Genomic DNA, 20,198 nt, shown 5'->3' with positions numbered 1-20,198 from the left:
TTTTCTTTTGTTCCAAATCATAGAAAGTACAATAATTTATTTGACAGCTTGAAAAAAATGACAAATATATCCAAGTAAGTCTGTAACAGAACTTCCTTTTTCAAATGCCAGCTTTTAAAACCATGGTTCTTCACTAGTGCTAAAGGACTGCTTATCTATGACCTCACCCCCCCCCCAAAAAAAACCCCATCATTTACTAGCTGTATTAAAAATATGCTGGTAGACATTTTAATCTAACTAGTTTTTTTTAAATATAAAGAAGTCAATTGCTATTGAATTACACAAATGTTTGAAGTGAAATTAAGGTTATTGATCCTGAAATTAGAAATTTGCTTAGATTTATGGTGAGCCACGATATGATTCTGTGTGGTCATAAACGTGTGTGGGGGTCTGGATATGTGTGAGCATGTGTGTGTGAGTGGGTGGCAGTTGAATATCACAGAAGAACCTTTAGGCGCCTAATTATTCAGAAAGGTTAAAGGTGATGACCTTGACATTTTGGAAGTTCAAAGGCATACACTTATGCACTTATGTTTTTCCTTCCCTCCAAAAGCTTTGGTAATTAAAAAAATTTTGCATTTGGAAATGCATGCCTCCTTGGAAGATGCCTGGGGTGCTGCACATCTTATGGATTTATTTATTTATTTATTTTTTACTTTGGGCTTATGAGAGGTTAAGAGTCATAAGACTCACTTTACTCTTTTCAGAGAAAGAAAAGCTTTTCTCACTCTTCCAGTTTATTGCACATTGCGGAAATCTCTTTTGGGCCCACCAGAAGGTGTATAATATAACCTAATTAAGCTGTTTAGAACTTTGGGTTTTATGGTATTGTCTAGACAGTTCAAGGTTTTGTAAACAGCCTGGCCTGGCCCTGCAACATAAAGTGCAGAGCAGCCCTCACCACATTCTTTAACTTGAAGCGATAAATGCGGTGAGAAGTGGGTCTGCAGCCCTAGGCCCTATTTCCAGGGAAAGGGGGGTTACCTTCTCTGCTCCAGGCCCCTGTGACACAAGCAAGGACCCCAGGCCCTCTCAATTCACTGATAATTTCCTTTAAGCAAACCTTTTTTTTTTTTTTTTTTTTTTCTTCCAGTGAAAGGTTCTAGTTTTGATTTCTTCTTTTAAGGGAGCCTGGATCTTTGACACCTTGTTAAGAGTGAACTTCAATTTCCTAATCAGTATTTTAAAAAAACATTTTTTTGTCTTTTCAGGAATTCCATGTTAATACACTGGAAGTGGGGTGAGGTGGAGGAGCAGATTTGCTTCTTAGGTTCCTGCTGCCCCATCCTCATTGCCTGCAGAAGGCAGTACCATCATGACTGGGTCACGTCTTCAATTCAGAGATTCATCCCTAATGCGATTTTTAAAAGCAGTGTGGCCTAGACGAGATGGGAGGAGAACACTCTTATTTTAGCGGGATTCAAAAGCATTTCACTTGATTTTCAGTTGCATATGGGAGAAGATTCTGGTCACTAAAATATCCTAATCAGACACTGAACTTCTTCAAAGAGGAAAATTCATACCGTGTATTAAAGCTGTAACCTCCATTTTACTAGAAACCATTTATTCACACAAAAGACAGTGACTCGTGCCTTGATATGACAGACCAAAGGTACATTTCCAGGAGTTTAAATAATCTGTGTTCACCAAGGGGAAAGGATGGGGTCCCTTAAACTCAGAACAAAAACAAGCGCCTTCCAGCCCCTCGGCCTAGCTCAACAGATCCCACAGCGTCCCCACGGGAACTCAGAGAGAGGAAGGGAGAACAACAGTGCATTGGCGGTAAAATTGTAAAGGGACATTTGCATTTACCATTTTCCCCTTATTAGGATCCGTTCGGCCAAGTCCCCGACCTCGTCCGCAGGCTGCAGTGGTCGCTGGGAGGTCCCGAGTTGACCGTGGGAAGGAATCGTGGAGTTCCACAGAGAAGAGGCGTCATTAAACCCAAGGACATTGGGCCTGCCCAGGACAGGCTGGTGGGGAGGACAGTGGGTGAGTGGGGCTCAGGGGAGAGGGGTGCTTCCTGGAGCTCTCAAAATAAGGGGTTTCCAGTGAAATACTGCAGACGGTCTCTGTTCAGTTTCTTTTCTTTCATCCTGCGATTCTGGAACCAGATTTTGACTTGCCGGTCAGTGAGGTTGAGCATCCGAGAGAGTTGGAGTCTTTTCTCTTTGTTTATGTACACGTTAAAGAAAAACTCGCGTTCCAGTTCGCGGATCTGATACTTCGTGTAGGGACAGCGCTTTTTCCGGGACCGTTGGGGGGCCACTGCAAGGCAAAGAGACCAAAGGGTGAGAGAGGCCGCTGTATGCCCACCCTCCCCTGCCCGTCCGGGCCGCGCAAGGGCCAGGCCTCAGCCCGTTGGGGACGTCCCCTGCTGCCGCTGAAAGGCCCTGCCTGCGTCGTGGGGGATGATATATGGGCGGGCACAGGAGAGTGCGGGCGTGGACGTGTGTTCACGTCCGGACACACACACACACACACACACACACACACACGCGCGCGCGCGTGCGCGCCCACACACACACACACACACACACACACACACAGCCTGGCATCGATGTGGGGAAGCAGAGGGCGAGGCAGACTCTGAGCTGGACCCAGAAGCGAGAGAAACACGAGCGCGCCGGGCAGGGCATCTGCTCTACTCCAGCCAGCAGCGCGCGTCAGCCAGCGGCTTGGAAAAAGTCCAGTTAAACGATCAAACTCCCACCCCCACCTCCCCACCCCCACCCCTTTAAAAGCTGGAGGCTGGAGTGTCCACACTCACAAATTGGCCTGAAATCTCCCTCCTTCCGTGGTCTCTAGAACCGACTCCCACCCCATACACACACACACGCAAAACTGGGAAAAGCTCTCTGTAGCGATTAACGTCCTCCTCGAAGTCTACCTTAAGCCCACCTAAATTGGTTTCCTATCGTAAACACGCTTTACAACGGCCCGGGAAATCTTATAGGATGTATAAACCCCTTCGAACGCTTATAAAGTAGCACATAAAACGGCGCAAGCAGAGGGAGGCCCCCTCCGCCCCCCCGCGCTGGCGGCCCCTGATCCCCGCCGCCCACCCCGCGCCCAGTGCCTACCTGCGCTGCCGCTCTTCTCAGCCCCCGTCTCCCCCGGGGGCCCCTCGCTGTCGCCGCCGCCTTCTGCCGCCCCCTTGAGCTCCGAGCTGGGGAGCGCCTTGGTGCAGGGACTGCCCCCGCCGCCACCAGCCCCGGTCTTGGGGTCTCCCTTGTCGGCGGCGCCCTCGGGCTGCGGCGGCGCGGGCGGCGGAGCAGGCTGCGGCCCGGCGAACGGGGGCCCGGGCGCAGCCTCGTAGAACTGGTCGAAGCCCTGCGGCAGGATGCCGTTGCGGCCCACAGCGCTGTAGAAGTTGGAGGCGGCGCCCGCGGGGCCGTGCGGCGGCCCAGGCGCGGCGCACACCGGCTCGGGCGCCTTGAAGAGCACGTCCGGCCGCCGGCCCGCGGGCGGGAGCAGCTCGCGCTGCATGGCCGCCTCCTCGGCCGCCGCGGCTGCCGCCGCTGCCGCCGCCGCTGCAGCGTAGTAGGGAGCGTAGCCCCCGGCGCCGCCGCTGCCGCCCCCGCCGGGGCCGCCCCCGCCGCCACCGCCCCCTGCACCGCCGCCGCCGCCGCCACGGTACGGCCACTTGGCGCGCTCCAGGCCGTAGTCACGGAAGGCCACTTCGCGCACGGGCTGGACGTGCGGCGCCAGGTTGGAAGAGTAGGGGAAAGTCATCTGGCAGGACGACGGTTGCGACAGGAACGACGGCTTGCTGGCGAAGTCCGACGGGGCCACATAGTAGGCGCAGCCGGGCAGGTACATACTGGCTGCGCTCGGGCCGCACTCGTCAAAGTCGTTCATGGCTCCGCGGCGAGCGCGCCGGCGAGCCCCGGGCCGCTCCCCGCGCCGCCAACCTGAGCCATCGATTGCACAAGAGGCTTGGGCCAGGATCAACTAAGCAAAAATCCCCACCGGGCGCTGACGTGCAATTCATCTTGATTGATTCTGGTGGTAATTATGTCACGTGACGCCATGGAGAGAAATGTCCTTATATCTATATCAGTGCTCGCCAACACGCCCCGGGACGGCTCCTGGCGCCGAGACGTGCGCGCGCTGGGGGCGGATCACCCTCCCTCTCCAGCCAGTTCTCCCCCTGCGCCCTCTGACCGGGCTGTGCCGCAGGCCGGTCACCTGTGCGCCGCCGGCGGCTGCCACTGCTGGGTGCATCTGCCACTGCCCGGCTGGGCCGCCCGCCCGCGCCCGCCCGCGCCGCTTTAAGTACGCGGACCAAGGCCGGCAGGGAGGAGGAGGGAGGGAGAGGGAGGGGGAGGAAGGGGGAAGGGAAAGAAGCGTTGAGCGGAGGTGGGGGGGGGGAGCCCCGACTCGGGGCACAGGGGACTAGGTGTGAGGGTGTGAGGTTCCCACCCCCCACACCCCTTACTACAGCCGCTCCCTCCCGCGCGACACCGTCACCCTCTGCAGCTTGCCCGCCGGGAGCTTGTTGCTTTTAGTTCAAGGGTCGTAATTGCGCCGCTCTCGGGGCGCAAGGAGCCCTGATTTACATATTTCTCTGCCCGGCGCTTTCGCCACGGAGTAACTTGGCTCTCTCCACTGACGTCCGGGAGCGAGACTGCCATCCTCAAAAAACCCATGCCAAAATCTTGCCAGGAGCTCACCCGGGCCAAAGCTCGGTCGGTGCCCACTGGGTTCAGTCTCACTTCTTTTTCCCGTCTTCTCTTCTCTCACTTCCTTGTTTCCCTTTTCTTCTTCCTTCCTCTGACTTTACTCCTTTCTTCTGTCTCACTCTGTCCTCTGATCTTCTCTCCCATTTTCCTCTCGCTATGTGTCATTGCCCCTATCTCTCTTCCTGTCGCTTCTCTGCCTTTTCTCAGTGCCAAATCAAAGGGGGCGTTCAGCCAGCGGAGATACCTCATAGCCCTCTAGAAGCCGGGGTGTCTGGTGAACAAAAGGATCTGTAGTCCTACTCTTAGGGTGCCTGGCTTTCCGCTTTCACTCAAGCAGGAGACAAGCCGCAGGCACCTCCGCCCTCCTCACCCTCTTTGCTTTCTGGCCTTGTCTCACAATCAGTCCCTTTCCAGCAGGCATCGGAGCCCCGCCAAGGCCTAAACATCCCTGCTGAGTCTCCCTTAGGTTCCTGGCACCCGAGGGCCAGCACAGTCACTGGAGTGGTGGTGGGTTTTTGAAGGTCCGTAGGCTCTGGGGTGGGGTGGGGTGGGGTGGGGGGATGGGCTCTCAGCAGCTCTTGCCTCCTTGCTCAAGTCTCTCTGCTCCACTCGGCTCTGAGGGTCTCCCAGCCACTCTCCCCAAGGCCTCACTCTCTTCCTCTGCTGATTTCGTCCCTTTATTCTAGCCGGGAGGTCCAGGAGAGGCCTGGGCTCCCGCCTGCGGATAACCCAGCATTTTCCAAAGGTAAAATCAGTCTCTCAGAAAGAAGCTCCCCAAACCCAAATTCCAGAACCCAGGGCAAGAGTTGCCCCTCTCCCCAGGATTCCTCTGCCAAGCGGTTTGAGCACTGGTCCTGGGCCTCAGCCATATGCCTAGGACAGGCAGTATAGGTTGTGGAGCTGGTTCCCTTCTTGGCCTCAGCCGCGGCAGTGCCCGAGCAGTGAGCTCTGCCCACCATGCTGACAGAGAAAAGGCGGGTGATCAGAGCTCAAATCTATTTTCTGGCCAAGGTTCCCCCCCTCCTCTTTTTCTCCTCCCTCCCTCTCTCCCTCCCACTCTCTCTCCTCCACTCTCCTCCCACCTCTGCTTCCCTCCGAATACTGCGCAAACAGGTCAGAGGGGCTGGAGGGCAAGAAGCCTACCCCACCCGCCCAGAAATGCCCATCCTTAGTGTGCATCCTCTACGCAGCTGGTACCCTCGCCCAGATTCCAGCTCGCCCCCTTCTCCTCAGCCCAGACCGCCGACGCATTTATCTGCCTCCCCATCTCCATCCCCAGCCCAAGCCTCTCCCTGTCGGGCTCGTAGTCGACGCCCCTGGATCTCTCCTAAAATGGCTCCCCGGACACTGCAAGCTAGCCCTGTTGCTGCTCAGGACCCAGGGCAGGGACTGCGGGGGGCCCCGGCCGAGTCTTTATGTGTCTGCAAGTGGGCAAGATTCTGGCACCTTCCCTCTGCACGGGTGGGGCGCAGGCAGTCAGCTGCCCCCCAAAGTGGAGCCTGCTGACCGCCGAAGAGGGAAATGGGGGAGGACGAATCATTCAAGTTCAACGACATGGCGACGGCGCTCGGGCTGGAGCCGTGCTTCGGCGGGGGAGGGTGCGCCATCTGCAGCGGCGCGCGGGTGCAGAGGGGAAAGGGGCGACCGGCCCCTCTCTGTGCGTTAGCGCGGACCCCCACCCCTACCCCCACACCCACCCCAACCCTAGGCTTTCCTTCTGGGCCCAGCCCTCTTCGCCCTTTGGCCCCAGCTTTCTCCTCCATCCTCACCCCGAAATCCAAGGAAAACCGCAGCCTCCCGACCCGCGCGCCCCGCTCGAGAACCTACCGTGAAGATCCCAGAGCTGTGGCCTTGTCCTTGCTGGCGCGGCCCCACTCGAAGCGCAGGGAGCTCAGTAGACCCTCCGGGCACTGCCGGCAGCTCCGCGAGTGGTAGCTTTCCGCGCAGCGCCCGGACGCGATGCGGTAATTTTGAGCTACCCAAGATAAGACACTAACTTGACCTTAACTTTGTCAGGGCGCCCCTGGTATCTGGAGAACGTGAACAGACACTGTCTGGCAGCTCTCGTAAAAGCTGACTGGGGAAGGGATTCTGAGTCATTTCATTTATTGCCACTACAGTTCTGCAAGAAAGCTTTTCCTCCCTGCCAAACTTTAATTATTTATGCTCTTTTAGGAAACGAAAGAAGAGGAGAAACGCGGGGAAAACACCCAGAGCCAGTCCCTTCCCCGCAGAGCCTTCGGAATGGGCTCCTTAAGTCAAGTGACTGAAGAACAAAAATGTGGGGAGATTACCTTTGTCCAAGGACGATCGGACAAGCGCCGTGCCCCCCCCAAGGGGGGGGGTGGATGCAGCTGGGAGAGGCGGGGTGAAGGGGCACACCCCCCCAGACATGAATATTTACAACGGTTCTGGATTTCTCCTGCACCGCCCGCCTCCCGGAAGCCTCCCTAGCCCAGCCCGCCTCCAGTGAGGAGAGCCCCCAGGCCTTAAAAGAGCCTCTTAGCCCTCCGAGCTCACGGCCGACTGAATGTCAGAGCAAGCCAATTTTTCTCATTTTAAAACCTTTTCTTTGGTCAAGAGGCCTGCCTGGACTGCAGTATTTCCGAGGACGCATTTGTCTTTGTGCTAGAGAATGCTGAGCATTCAGATTTTGGCATTTCTTTCGGGGCATTTTTTCTTTCGAATTTCATCGTCGTTCCAAATCCCTGCTGGGATTTCAGCTAGGACGAGAGACAGGACACCACCGCCTTTGTATTCTTAAGGATCAGTAAAATGGATGGATTTGAAAAATACTGCTGGAGCCCCAATCGACAGACCAGATTTTACACTTAAAATAATTTCATTCTCTTTGGGGAGTGGTCTCCATGAATATCTCTTTCCACCCTACATCTTAGGCTAAAGGGAAAGAAAACGATGATTTAAAGGTATATATTGCCAATAAATGGTCTCCCGTATTGTCTTGGGGCCTGGGTCTGAGTCTGATTCCCTGGTCCTTTACCCAGCCCTCTGGACCTGAGGTCTGAGTGTGGCCTGTGCTTTTGTTTGGTTATTGGGATGGGGGAGCAAACCTTCCCAGAAGCAGAGAGACCCAGCTTTCATATTGCTGCCTCCCTGAGCCTCACCAAGTGGGGAAATATTTCTAATGATAGGGCCTCGGCAGCTTCTTGCTTCCATAAAGGAAGGGTAAACCCTGTTTTGTTGTTGTTTTTGCTGTTTGTTTGTTTTTTAAGTAGCTGTTTAGAATATACTTCATTAAATTCGCTTCAGGGAAGGGGAGTTGGAACCATTGAATACTCTGAATTTGATTTCAGATTTCTAATTCTGCTTGCTAAAAGATAGCAATTCTCTCTTTTCTATCTCTAGCTAGCTGGGCGCTGAGGTCTACAAGAGCTTGGTGAATCTGAGCAGGCCCCGAGTTTTCCCGGCCTGAGCTAGAGGCTCTGAAGGCCTGGGGGTGCAGAGGCCACATTTCCTAAGGGAACCTGCAGGGCTCTAGGCAGAGGTGCCCGTGTGAAGGATTTCCACAGTGCATAGCCTATTCACAAGAAGCCTGACCAAAAAACATGGCAGGGGGAGATGTTTTTGTATTGAAAGCTGAGGAGCTTCATATCTTGGCAACCTCCTGATAACAGCAAGCTTCAAAGTTTGAGAATTTAGGCAAAATGTGGAAGCTTCAGCCAGCGATAAGCTGAGGATTCACTTAGTGTGTGAGACACACTGAAATCTGCTCATGTTTCCCTCGCCTTGGATGTTTTATACACATTTTGTTTGCAGGCTTTTATACACCATTTTCTGACTGACTTGGAAGCCATTTTCTCATTTAATGAACAGTCAACGCCCGCAGTGAAACCGCAACCAGGAAAGAAAAACGAATTTGGTGGCCTGAAAAACATTAGAAGGGAATCTGAAACATTTTGAAAAACCAAAATCAGCCCCATGGCAGCTTGGCTGGGACCTGGATATTTATTTCCACTCAAAACATTTCTATCTGTCTGATATATACAGGCTATTATTTTTGACAAAATCAAAACAAAACAAAACATGCACAAAAATTATTAGATAGCAGAAAAAATGCAATTCATCAGCTGAGGTCAGTTGGACTGAGGCTCAGGGCTCGCTGTGAGGTGCCCACTACAGATCAAGGGCCTGGTCCTCCACTAAAAAGAAATCATCAAACTTTGGGGAGGAATTTTCAACTCCTTGGCTGTTGCACACCTCACTAGGAGTTGGGGGGGGTGCTGCTACTTTGAAGGAGAAGGAAAAGAGGCAGAGGTGGTAGAAGGAGCTGGGGGGGCGGCTCAGGTTCACTGAGGTTAAAGCTGGACACCCCTACACACCCAGAACATCTCTATCTGGCATTTGGCACCCCCAGTCTACAAGCAAGCCCAGCAGGGCCCTGGACCTCCAGCTCTGCTGGGGCAGGTCAGACATGGCCTCAGAAAGGGCACAGTGGTGGGCCTCTGGTGGAGTTGGTGGGGAGTAGAGAGGGGAACTTCTACTTCTCTACTTGGTCAAGAGCAGAGAAGGGGCTGAGGATCTGAAAGGGCTCCTTTCTAGCCCTCCTGACTGTTAGCTGGCTGGGAAGACTTCACCTCTCCCTGTAGTGGCCATTTACTGTCATTCGAGGAAGAAAGAAAAAGTTGACACCTTTGCTCACTTTGATGACCAGAAAGCCATTTTTACCATCTGAATGTAGGATCCCCCCTCCCCACTTTCCTGGCTCACTCCCTCCTCCCATGAATATTTCCCCCTCCTCCTAGTGCAACCCAACCTCAAAGCCTACTAGCAGCTCTCCTCATCAGAGGTCAGCTCTGAGGGCCCAGTTACAGAGTACAGGACTCTGGCCTAGGCATGTGTGAGGAGGTGGCAGGAGTAGGGGAATTTTACCAGTCCAGTCTGGAGATTGCAGTTTGCTGTGGAGCCCCAGCCTCCCTCATCCCATCCATGGGAAGGAAGTATCCAGTCCATTCTGCCCAGCTGGAGGGGCCAGCCCAGCCCAGACTATGAGGTTTCTCTGGAGTTTGTCTGGACACCACGCCCCTTACCCCGTTTCTCCTGAAGTCTGAAGGTCTAGGTTTGCTATTGTCCTCCCAAACCAGCCAGGACAGACAGGACTAGGGATTGTGCCCTTTCTTTCCTTCAGAGTTGAAATTTTGGCTTTGTCACAAGGGGCTTTGGCTGCATATAAACAGAATTGTGCCCTTATCCCTTTCAACCCTGCCCCGGGAGGCCTTCCTAAATTCAGTTCCACTCTGAGCTCTAGTTAGGTAACTGCTAGATGCTGAGCCAACTGGAAAGGGAAGGGGAGACCAATGAGGTGGAAGCAGAAATCCAAGCACAAAGTGCTAGAGTGAGCCCTGGGTATAACGCCCCAGCCAAGAATTAGGACAGGCGACCCCAGACCTTTACTCTGAAAGCCTCAAGGCCAAGGTTGTGCTGCAGCTTCTACAGGCTTCTTCCAGAAAGGGGAAAGTGTGGACCCCCCAGTTGGCAGGATGCTGGCTTCTGGGGCTGCCATTTGAGCAGGAGGGTATCTGAACCAGCAGAGAAGGAGCAGAAGAAAAGCCCTATCCCCTCTCTTCCTGCAAGCCAGGCTTCGGTGAAAAAAGGCAGGCCCAGCCCCGCCGAAGCCACACCCGGGGCTAGTACAGCGACAGCGCCTGCTCGCGCAGCACCACGCGCTTCTTCTTCATACGCCGGTTCTGGAACCAGATTTTGACTTGCTGGTCGCTGAGGTTCAGCCTGTTGGACAATTCCTTGCGCTTCTGCCGGTTGATAAATTCGTTGAGAAGGAATTCGTTCTCCAACTCGGCAATCTGCTGCTTAGTGTAGGGTTTCCGCTTCTTGCGAGCCCTCCCCGGGGCCGCCCCCCACGGCAGGCCTGCAACACAGCCCCAACCTAGGTCAGCCCAGCCCGCTCCTTGTTGCCTGCCCGCCCCTGGCGGCTCCCTCCCTCTACACACTCTCCCCTGCACCCCACCTCCCACCCCGGCCCGGGAGCGTTGCTCGGGGAGCGTGGCCACCGTTTACCGTCGGGCAGCGAAGGTCGCAGGCAGGAGGCGACGCCTGCCGCCTGCACTGTCATGTTCAAGTTGAGCGGGCCCTTGACGTCGTCCTTGAAGCCAGCAGAGCAGGGTGTCCCCTCGAGCAGCGCCGAAGAGCCCGGCGCTACACGGCCCACGCCCGCGTAGTCGTACTTGGCTGCTTTGAGAGCAGCGGCCGCGGGGGCCAAGCTTGACTCAGGGATGAAGGGCGGCCGCACACGGCCACGCTCCTCCGGCCCGGCAGCCGCGTCGGGAGTATAAAACTTGGCCTGTTCTTCGGATCCGTCCTTGGCACCCAGGGGCTGCAGGCCAAGAGGCCCAGAGCCAGCCAGGTAGGGCTGGGGAAAGCTGCCGAAGGCCGTGGCACCGGCGGTCTGCGCTGGGGCGCAGGAGGCGGGCGTGGTGGCCCAGGGCAGCGCGCCGCGCGGGTATGAGATGGGGGGAAGCGCGGCCAATTGGCCGCCATTCGGCCGCAGGTTGGAAAAGTAGAAGGAGTCTGGCGACTGCAGATTCAGAAGCGAGCCCACATAGCCCGCTCTGTAGAGACTGCGCTCACACATCTCCAACAAAGGGCTTGGGCTGCGCTTGCAGCAGTATTTAGTTACAACTGGGAATAAGAGGACAGGCTCTGACGATTGGACGAAACTTGGCCTGCAGGTTCTTCAAAGCCGGTCATTTCAGCACCGCCTACATCCCCCGACCCGTTTTCCCCCCCTTCAGGGTATTATGATAACACCCGAAATATTTGATGGCCAAGGACGAGGCTGCCAGGCAGAGCTAAGGCATTTAGAGCGGAGATAAAGCCTCTTTGAGTTTTCTGGAGGCTTTCAGGAGCTGGGGGCATCCCCATCGGGTGCCTTTGCCTCAGTGTCCCTTGGGACCCTTCTTGGTCTGATTGGCTTTGCATTCCTGTTTTCTGCTGGCTACCTGGGCCAGGCTTGCTTCTATCAGCTTTAAATTGCAATTGAGGCCTTTTCCAGTAGGCACATTCCTTAGCTTGTCCAGAGAGCTCTTGGTCTGGTGGGACCACCAGCTCCGTCTGAATAAAGCTACTCCTACCCTCTCCCTCTCCACCTCACCTTTCTGGACTGGACTCTGCACGAGTGATCTGTCAGTGAAGACCCAGCACTGCCCTAGCCCTGGGTCCCAGGCTGTGGGCATAGTTCGCTGATGAAGGAGGAATGCATCACAAAGTCCGCCCAAGTTTGGCGCCCAAAAGGGAGGCTTCACACCACTCCCGGTGTGCTTATCCATGACCCAGCCCTCTGCCCCTAAGAAAGTCACCATCCAAGTCCATGGAGAATGCTGACCCAGGCAGATTGATTGGCCTGCGGTGGCCAAAGGCTACAATCCTTTAATCACCAGGAGTCCACCTTAGCGACTACAGCCTGCAAACCAGAACTCCAAGGTGTTCATCCACTCCATGGCGTGCAGGACGAGCGTCCCAGACCTGGTTGGGAAGAACGGAAGAGCCAGAGCCACAGGTCGGGAACAGCGGGGTGCACGGAGGCAGCGGGCTAGCAGCGTTTCTTTGCTCAGCGCCTCCAGGGGCGCGCGGGCTGCTGGCAGGTTCGGAGGTCTGGCGAACAGGGAGGCGGCGGGCAGTGCTCCCTCGCCCCGAGCTGTGTGGCAGCCCTCGCCGCAGTTCCTCCGGTCTAGTGTGGCCGGAGGGCTAAGGGTCCTCCTTTCCGGCCTTCGGTCCCAAGACCCCCAGGAACCCCGTGAATGGCGCCCGCCCTAACCTGCAGACGCCTCGCGGTCCCTGAGCCAAGCTGGAATTGGTTAGACCGCCAGCTCAGGCACTGAGACCACACAGGCGCCGCCGGAGGGCCAGGCTGACCACCGCGCTGCGACTTTATTGTGTGAGTTATGGCGACCAATTGGGCGGCTCTGGGGAACGCAATCGGCCTCTTCCTCTTGCTCTAGGGCGGGGGTAGGAAGTGGGGGGTGGGCAAGTCCAGGCTCCTCTAGGACTCTGAGTTTCCTTGGGAGCTCAGAAACAGAGATGTATTCCATTCCCTGACCTTTCATGGTGTAGGCACAAGCTGCAACTTCGGTTCCTAGGAACCCAGACTCTCATTTTGGGAAACTTGTCCTGTTTTCGAAGAGCTACAGCTTCCCTAAATCTGAAAGCTCCAGCTCCAACGGGTCTTTGAAATCTCCTCTCCTCCCACCTCAGTGCTATACAGCCATTCCCTGGTATTTCTAGGTCCGGGCGTGTCTTCTTCCGACCCTTAGGCAGCCACAAGGCTGCGGTTTGCCCTCTGGAACTAGAGATATAAAGGAACTAAGAACTAGAAAAGACTAGAACAACCAGCCTTTTCATTTCTCCTTGGCTCAGATGATGCCCAGCCGCCCCACCTCATCTCCTGGGTTTATAATATCCGAGGTCCAGCAGACAAAGTAGTACCGTCGATCAGGGAGGTGGGGACAGGGAGTGTGGGCGGCGAGGGGGAGGAGGCAGGAGGCTCTGCTCGTGAGAGCTGGAGAATGGGAAAGGAGGATTTGGTCTTGGAGCTAAACAGCGAGCTTTGCCAATGCCACCGACTGCCCAGGAGATGGCGAGCGAGCTCCACGCCTCGGGAGGCGCCGCCGCACGGTCAAGATCAACAGTGAAGGGCGGCGCAGCCGGCCTGGGGTCGCCAGCCCGTGCGGTCACGGCCCGCTGCCAGGCGCGGCGGAGCGTCTCGAAAAGCCGAAGATCGCGGCGGCAAGGCTGGCCCGGACTGCGGAGCCAGAGGGACCCGGCGAGCTCCCAGGCACGGGGAAGCGTCGTGGCCGCCCCTTTGTCTGGCCTTGCGTCCCGACTCCAAAGCTTCCTTCGATTCTTGAATCCCGCGTTGAGACGAGGGCCTTGATTCTCCACCGGCGGCGCTCGAAACCGGCCAGGTTTTGGAGGCACTCTCCCCGCGGCCTTTCTGTCTACATTCGAAGCAAAGGCCTCTCCTCGAAGCTCCCTTCGCCTCGCGGGCCTCCGTTCAGCCCTTTGGCCACCGACTGGCTCCGCTCCTCCCTCCTCAATTCGGAATATAAAAGGAATGCATATAAATAACAAAGTCTTCATCTGTTATTGATTTAGCCGTCAATTCAAATTCCACTGGAGAGCATTTGAGCGCAGTTTTAATCTTCAGCAAACCTCCTGTTTCTCTTAGTCGGGGAAAACCGACCGGCAAACTACAGATGAAAGGAAACCCTCGAGGCAATTCTCCCTATCCACAACAGGAAACCTGAGAAATGGACCTGGGAAATGGGGTACGGCCCTGGAGTCTGGAATTTACAAAAAAAAGAAAAAAAAAAGTGTGTGTGTGTGGGGGGGGGGGGACGAAGGCAAATTAAGATGGAGATGGGAAAAGAGGCCCATTGTAAAAGAAAACACATCTTTGAGAAAAACAGAGAAAATGTTAGTAACTCTTCCCAAAGTGGAAGGTCAGGACGGTTAGCCCCATTTTCAGGGGTTATTTCATCTCGAGAGATCGAGTCGTGGTCACTTTTCGTTTTCTGTCTCGCTATGTGCCTATCTCAATGAAAACGAAGCCGCTTACTCACAGTCGGTAAGATATGAACGAAATCAAGCCAAGGTGGTGGAAAACGAAAGTAGCTCCGAACCTTGGGTTTTGCGCTTTCTCTGGCAGATGCATAAGGGAATCCTCCCGCCAGAAGAGTTTAGGTACTGTGTGAGGTTTTAATACATCTGTGTTTAACTCACATGCCCAAAAGGTAGCCGCCGTTGAATTCACTGTGCCCGGGCGCTGACAAGGACAAGGCACCCGGTTCCTCAGCGGCCATTTCTATGAGTGGCAAAAAGCGCTCAAAAGAAAGTTCGTAGTGCCTAAAAATTGCATCTACAGGTTTAGGGTGTATAATTATGGTTTCAGTCCGCAGCTGCTGTGTGCAGGCTGCCGGGAGAAGTCTCTATAGATAAGCCTGAAATGTTTCTTTTTCAGTTTCCAAATATGGATATGACTAATTTCAAGACCTTCCTAGAGTAGATATTTACAATGGCCTTTCTAGGAAGAAAACCTCCAAGTGAGCATGTTTTCCAATACCCAGCACAGACATACATATTGGTTAAAAAAAAAGAAAAGAAAAGAAACTATTCGCATGAGCTGAATTTTTTTTTGAAAGAGAAGTAGAATTTTATTGGAGTTTTTTTGAGGTGGTCTGGTTAAAAAATATAATTTTAGACACCACAAATTATATCCTCATTTAAAGATATCACTATTTATGTTAAAGCCATGGGGAAAGGGAGGGGGAAGGGGTGATGGAAGCAGAGAGCCTGGAGGTTTCAGAGACCAGAACTGATACTGAGTTTCCTTCATCTGTAGAGAGCACTGTAGTGTTCAGGATAACAAGGTTTTATAATAAATAAGAAATTTCTAGAGGCAACATGAGCTTGGGGGGAAAAAACCCACAAATGTATAAAGACTCAGAAGAAATAAGTGAGTTCTGTTTATTTGACTCTCCCTAGGAGTAAAAAGTGATTTTTAAATGCCTGAAGCACTGTCCATGTATCTCAGCTCACAGACATTGCATCTACAAAAATAATCTCTCAGTTGTATAAATATGCAGCACTTTAAAAGTAGTTATTTATCATCACTTTCAGAAACACCTTTTTTTTTTCCCCTCCTGGACTTCAGAACTCCATATTTTTTCACACTTGTTAGATGTTTTAAAGCTCCAGGAGAGCCCAATACATTTGTTCAGACAGTCAAGTTCTTCACTGGGTTCTGGATAAAAATTCCCACCCATGGCCATATTGACTCAGTCTCTTTCAGGGGACTGAGGAGATGGCCTCATTTCTAACACCACAAACCAAAGGTCAGGGAGTGGGGAGGCATGTATACCATTCATGGGTCACTTTCCCAACTGCAGCCATTTAAATATCTGCATCTAGAGCTGGAGAAATGAAGGCATCACATGAAGACACATTGTTTCCAAATTAAAGATTATAAAAGCACAAATCTACAAGGTGTAGTAAAAAATACAACAGTAAGTGAAAGACCTAAAGTTGGAAATATTGTCTTCACTCTAGTATTGATACAAACCCTATACAATAAGGTAGCTGCTTTTAAAGCCATCACAGAACCTCCAGCCTTCTGTTTTTAGACTTTCTCAGTGACCCTAGAAAACTGCTTGCCCAGAGCTGTTTCCATTTGCCTCAATGCGACTGCTGAGAGCTAAAATTTCAATTACCTAATCACAGGATGTGAATGACTGCAGATCATTCTGCCCTAATGGATTATGAAGATAATCAGTGCTGGAAACAGGCATAAAAAGTGATTTAAAAAAATAAAACCCTAAAATCAGAATAGCACTTCTGAAATTCATTTGGGGGGGGGTATTCAAAAATACTTCAAGTCCTTTATACTGGCCTGGAGGGAGAAACAGAACATTAAAAAGCCATAAAAAACAAACCTAGACAAGAGCAAAATCAATAATAAACAAGTACAAAACAGAACTACAAAGTCAGGTTGGGCAGCAAAAGGTTTTAGAGCCAGATAAGGGGAAGAAAGAAAAACAATTCACAAAATTTGCCATCATTGGCAGGGGGATGGGGGAATTAAATACATATTCAAGTCTTTCCAAAGGTCTTTTGGAGACAACTGAAAGCGTTTAAACTCTCTGTGGCCAATCTGGCCCACATCAGGAGACAGTGTCTTTGAGCTTGGAGACAATTTTCTTGTCTTTCACTCTTCGGTTCTGAAACCAAATGGTCACTTGTCTCTCGGATAGGTTCGTGGCAGCCGAGATCCGCCGCCGCTTGTCCTTGTTAATGAACTTGTTAATGGCATACTCGTTCTCCAGTTCTTTGAGCTGCAGTTTGGTGTAGGGCACCCTCTTCTTCCTCCCCCGACGGTAGACACACATGTCTGGCTGATTTAGAGCCACATCCCCTGATATAGGAAAACAGCACAGGTAAAATTAGATGAGGATATCTGGAGTACCCAGATGGGGACTGGGTGTGTATATTTGGAGGGGGTACAGGGAAAGAAGAAAGCCAGGTTGTTTACACTTTATTATTATTTACGCAGACATATTATTTACATGTTATTAAAAAAAGATCATTTGCACTTCAAAGTGAAAGCCAATTTGACAGATCATCAGCGTTTCTCAAACCGGCATCTTAACAAGCCTGTGATTTTATGGTGTGGTTGTTGAAGATGCTTATAAGGACAGTTTCTGCAAATGCTGGTTGCAAACGTACAAACATACACTTAAAAAAGAAAATCCAGGCTGTTTGTTCAAACTTTGATTTCTTGTGTTCCTATGTTTGGGGTTGGTCAGCTCTTGGAAGCTTTAGTGGTCACTCTGGGACATTCATGTCCTTGAAAAGTGGGGCCCAACTCTGAGACACCTTTTTGGGGAGGAGGGGCCAAGGCCTGAGCAAAGGGCAGCAAAGACCCTCATCCTTAGGAGAAAAATAGGCCTATGCCCATACACAGGAAGAAAAGGGTTCAGAGAGGCAGTTTAAATCAAAGGATTATTTTACAGATTTTTTTTTTATTTATTTACAAACTGGACAGACAGTTAGTTCCACTGGGTTATCCCTACTCCAGGAGGAGGACAGGCGCCCAGCTCCTAAGTAGGGATGTAGACTCCCAGTCCTTTCTTTTCCTTCTTTCTCCCTTCTTCTTCTTCCCTCCCTGCATCTCTCTCTCTCTCTTGTCCTCCCTTTTTTCCAATGTCCCTACCTGGAAAGGATGATTTCCAAAAGTGGGAGCCCTGTGGCTGGTCCTTGGCGCAGTACACCTGGCTGTTCCACCCGTTGGCCAGCGTCCAGGACTGGTAGCCCTCCATGGAGATGTACGCCTCATGCCGAGGCTCCCCGGAGCCGAAGGTAGACACCATGTCGATATAGCCAGGCACATGCTGGTAGGGGCTCGTGTAGCCCTGGTAGAAGGACACCTCCTTGGCTCGCGCGGGCACTTCGTTGGCCGGTACACTGCTGCTTGCCAGGCCCGACACGTCCATGTACTTCTCCACCGGGAAGCCTCCCAGCGAGGCGTGCGGGGACGACTTGAGAGCATTCTGCTGTAAGCCCACGCCGTGCGACATGCGGCAGCTATAGTAGCCGTTGCCGAAGTGGTAGCCGTAGCCTAGGGCCGGGGCACCCGGGGGCGCTGCGGCGGCCGCGCCGGGCGCCGGGCACTCTTTGGCGGAGGGAGCCTCCGGGCGCGCCGCGACCACAGCCGAGGATGACGACGACGAGGCGGAGCCCGCGCGCTCAGAGGTCCCCGGGTACGCGAAGCCCGAGGCCGCCGCCGCCGCCGCCGCCGCCGCTGCCGCCGCCGCAGCCGCACGCCCGGAGTGCGTCCCGGCGAACACTGGCGCCGAGAGGAAGCCGCGACACTGGCCCGGCGCCGCTGCTGCCACAGAGGAGGAGGTGGAGGAGGAGGCCGGGGCCGCCCCGGCGGCCCCGCCGTCCGCCCGCAGCCCGTCCATGTCCCAGCTCCCGGCGCGGCTCATGGCCCGGCCCAGCCCGGCCCCGGCCCCGGCCCAGGCCCCGTGCAGGACACCATGGCGCGGCGCGCCTCCTCCCTCCTCTCCTTTCTCTCTCGTTCTCTCGCTCCCGCCCTCTTCCTCTCGCCCTCTCTCCCACTGCGAGCCTCCCGCCTCCCGCCCGCCCGCCCTCCAACAGGTTAGCTCATCGCAGGACGTTTATAAAAACGAAGTTCAGGTTGGGAGGGGGCCTGGGCCGGTCGGGGGGCCGCCCCCCTCCCCGAGGGCTCCCGCTCGGGGCCGTACCATTGGCTGCGCGGGGCCACGTGGGGGTGGGGGCGCGGGAGAGCCTGGCTCGGGGCCCCGGCCCCGTGGACCCACCCACCCCGGCCCCTACCCCTCCCCAGTCCTTGCGCAGCCCACAGCCCCTTCCCGCCCTCCCTCGGACCCAGGCGTTTGCGCCGCAGCCACCCCCACAAGCTGATTGCGCGACCGCCCATCCTAGGCCCCGTCTGCGACTGAAGCGGGCGCCGAGGCCTGCGCCTTGTCTCGGCCACGGCTGTTTTGCCACCTCTCCTCGCTCTCTGAGCTGCACAACTAAATGAAGGAGAGGACAGAGATGATCAGAATGATATGAAAACAGACCGGTTTTTGATCCTGTTGCTTAATCCTTCGGATTAGCTGACCCAGACCCCAAACCCGAGAGAGCTAATTTTTCCTACCTTGCGCAATGCTACGGGGCAAAGGCGTTTAACGTGATCCTGGGCGATCCTCGAAATAAGATCAATTGGAGCAGACTTCTATACGGACACATCGTCCACCCGGAAAATGCCCACAGAAAAAATGCCGCCCGGGGGCAGAGACTTACAAGTAAATCAAGCAGACGAAAAGACCCTTCTTCGGCGCGGCGAACCCGAGGATTTATCTACCCGAGCGAGAAAAGTCCGGATGCCTGGACCACGATATTCGCCTTTGCACTCAGCCCAGCCAGGAGTCGCCTCCCGACTTGGGCTCCCCAGCCCTGGCGCGGCCTCCCCGGGTCCGCAGAAAGACCCTGTGGAGAGCGCTGGGAGAAAGCCACTTCGCCGCCCTCCAGGAAACTTCTGCGCCTCACTTGCAGAAGAACTGCCTCTTGCATTTTGCAGCCACCACCCACCCCTGCCAGTTACTCACACCAATTAATTGAAAACTTCACTTTCCCAGGGACCTTTGTTTCACTTTCTTTTCCAAGCTGCCTACTGCAGAAAACTGAGAAGGGCAAATTAAGAGAGTGTTTTTTCCAAGCAAATTTGGGGCTCCTAATGAGAGCAGCCCAGAACAACTGGGTCTGGCTTTGAGGGGTTAGGGTGGGCTTCAAGCAATTGGGCCAGGGTGCAGGGATTACAGCCCTGAGCCCTCTTCTTCCCTTCCTTCCATTCCTCAGCCATGGAACCCCAATCCATCATTCTCCATCCAAGCCATGAACAGGGGGTCAATGTGAGTCCTCCAGCAAATTTAAGGCTCCACTTTGGAGAAACATTAGATTCGATGAGCCGAGGGTACAGGAGGGGTGAGCAAGAGCCCTCAAAGTGAGCCCATTTCTTTCTGTAGCATCAACTCCCCAGGCCAGCCTATCTCCAAAAAAATTGGTCCTTTGGGCCTGTGATTGGTAAGGCCAGCTTATCACCTAGCCCTCTGTTCCTGGACCCAAGACAGAACTTGGATGGGGCAAGTAAAAGCCAGGGAGGATCTCTTGGGCCAGGCCCGGCATCACAGGGTGGGCTGCTAGTGTTGGGAGTGTTGACACGCAAAACGCAGTAACCATAAAAGGCTCAAATAAAGGGGAAAGTTATGAGAAGGGCACTGGAAAGGAAAAGCAGAAGAATTTGTTTGACCTTTTTGAAGTCCTAGACATGTTCATGATCAAATTCAAGACAGGAGGGGCCTAAGATTCTGCAGAAAATTGTAGAGAATAGAAGTTTTCTGGTGAGAACAATTTTAACTACTTGAGAGAAGGCAGAAGTTAGAGAAGCAGAATTCATATTTT

The 20,198-nt window shown here is 53.8% G+C and overlaps 3 protein-coding genes across 3 annotated transcripts; all 3 read right to left on the bottom strand.

Annotated features, from left to right (window-relative positions):
• Positions 1-3,984, bottom strand: HOXD11 (homeobox D11). Its single transcript, XM_021076347.2, has 2 exons — positions 3,084-3,984; positions 1-2,268 (listed from the first exon to the last, which is right to left on the bottom strand). The coding sequence occupies exons 1-2, from the start codon at positions 3,859-3,861 to the stop codon at positions 2,033-2,035; spliced, it is 1,014 nt and encodes a 337-aa protein (XP_020932006.2). The 5' UTR covers positions 3,862-3,984; the 3' UTR covers positions 1-2,032.
• Positions 3,985-8,600: 4,616 nt separating this feature from the next.
• On the bottom strand, positions 8,601-12,929 carry HOXD12 (homeobox D12). The gene is made up of 2 exons (XM_021076048.2): positions 10,719-12,929; positions 8,601-10,569 (listed from the first exon to the last, which is right to left on the bottom strand). The coding sequence occupies exons 1-2, from the start codon at positions 11,290-11,292 to the stop codon at positions 10,331-10,333; spliced, it is 813 nt and encodes a 270-aa protein (XP_020931707.1). The 5' UTR covers positions 11,293-12,929; the 3' UTR covers positions 8,601-10,330.
• A 1,914-nt stretch (positions 12,930-14,843) lies between these two features.
• Positions 14,844-18,360, bottom strand: HOXD13 (homeobox D13). Its single transcript, XM_003483680.4, has 2 exons — positions 17,425-18,360; positions 14,844-16,626 (listed from the first exon to the last, which is right to left on the bottom strand). Exons 1-2 carry the CDS (start codon positions 18,197-18,199, stop codon positions 16,376-16,378), a joined length of 1,026 nt encoding a protein of 341 aa, XP_003483728.1. The 5' UTR covers positions 18,200-18,360; the 3' UTR covers positions 14,844-16,375.
• Between the last annotated feature and the right edge of the window lie 1,838 nt (positions 18,361-20,198).

This window comes from Sus scrofa, chromosome 15, assembly GCF_054392235.1.
Source record: "Sus scrofa isolate SSC_HxYL_T2T_F1_AM1 chromosome 15, Sscrofa_HxYL_maternal_Yorkshire_Landrace_v2.0, whole genome shotgun sequence".
NCBI classification, from domain to species: Eukaryota; Metazoa; Chordata; class Mammalia; order Artiodactyla; family Suidae; genus Sus; species Sus scrofa.
Note: the sequence above shows the minus strand (reverse complement) of the source record. Positions and strands in the feature narration are given on the sequence as shown.

What these genes read in the sequence shown, in the direction of transcription:
- HOXD11 (XM_021076347.2), bottom strand. Translation starts at nt 3,861, where the DNA reads ATGAACGACTTTGACGAGTGCGGCCCGAGCGCAGCCAGTATGTACCTG. An exon ending in TGAGAAGAGCGGCAGCGCAG is followed by an intron (nt 2,269 to 3,083) that starts GTAGGCACTGGG and finishes TTTGCCTTGCAG; the next exon opens with TGGCCCCCCAACGGTCCCGG.
- HOXD12 (XM_021076048.2), bottom strand. Translation starts at nt 11,292, where the DNA reads ATGTGTGAGCGCAGTCTCTACAGAGCGGGCTATGTGGGCTCGCTTCTG. An exon ending in GCGACCTTCGCTGCCCGACG is followed by an intron (nt 10,570 to 10,718) that starts GTAAACGGTGGC and finishes GCTGTGTTGCAG; the next exon opens with GCCTGCCGTGGGGGGCGGCC.
- HOXD13 (XM_003483680.4), bottom strand. Translation starts at nt 18,199, where the DNA reads ATGAGCCGCGCCGGGAGCTGGGACATGGACGGGCTGCGGGCGGACGGC. An exon ending in TTGGAAATCATCCTTTCCAG is followed by an intron (nt 16,627 to 17,424) that starts GTAGGGACATTG and finishes TTCCTATATCAG; the next exon opens with GGGATGTGGCTCTAAATCAG.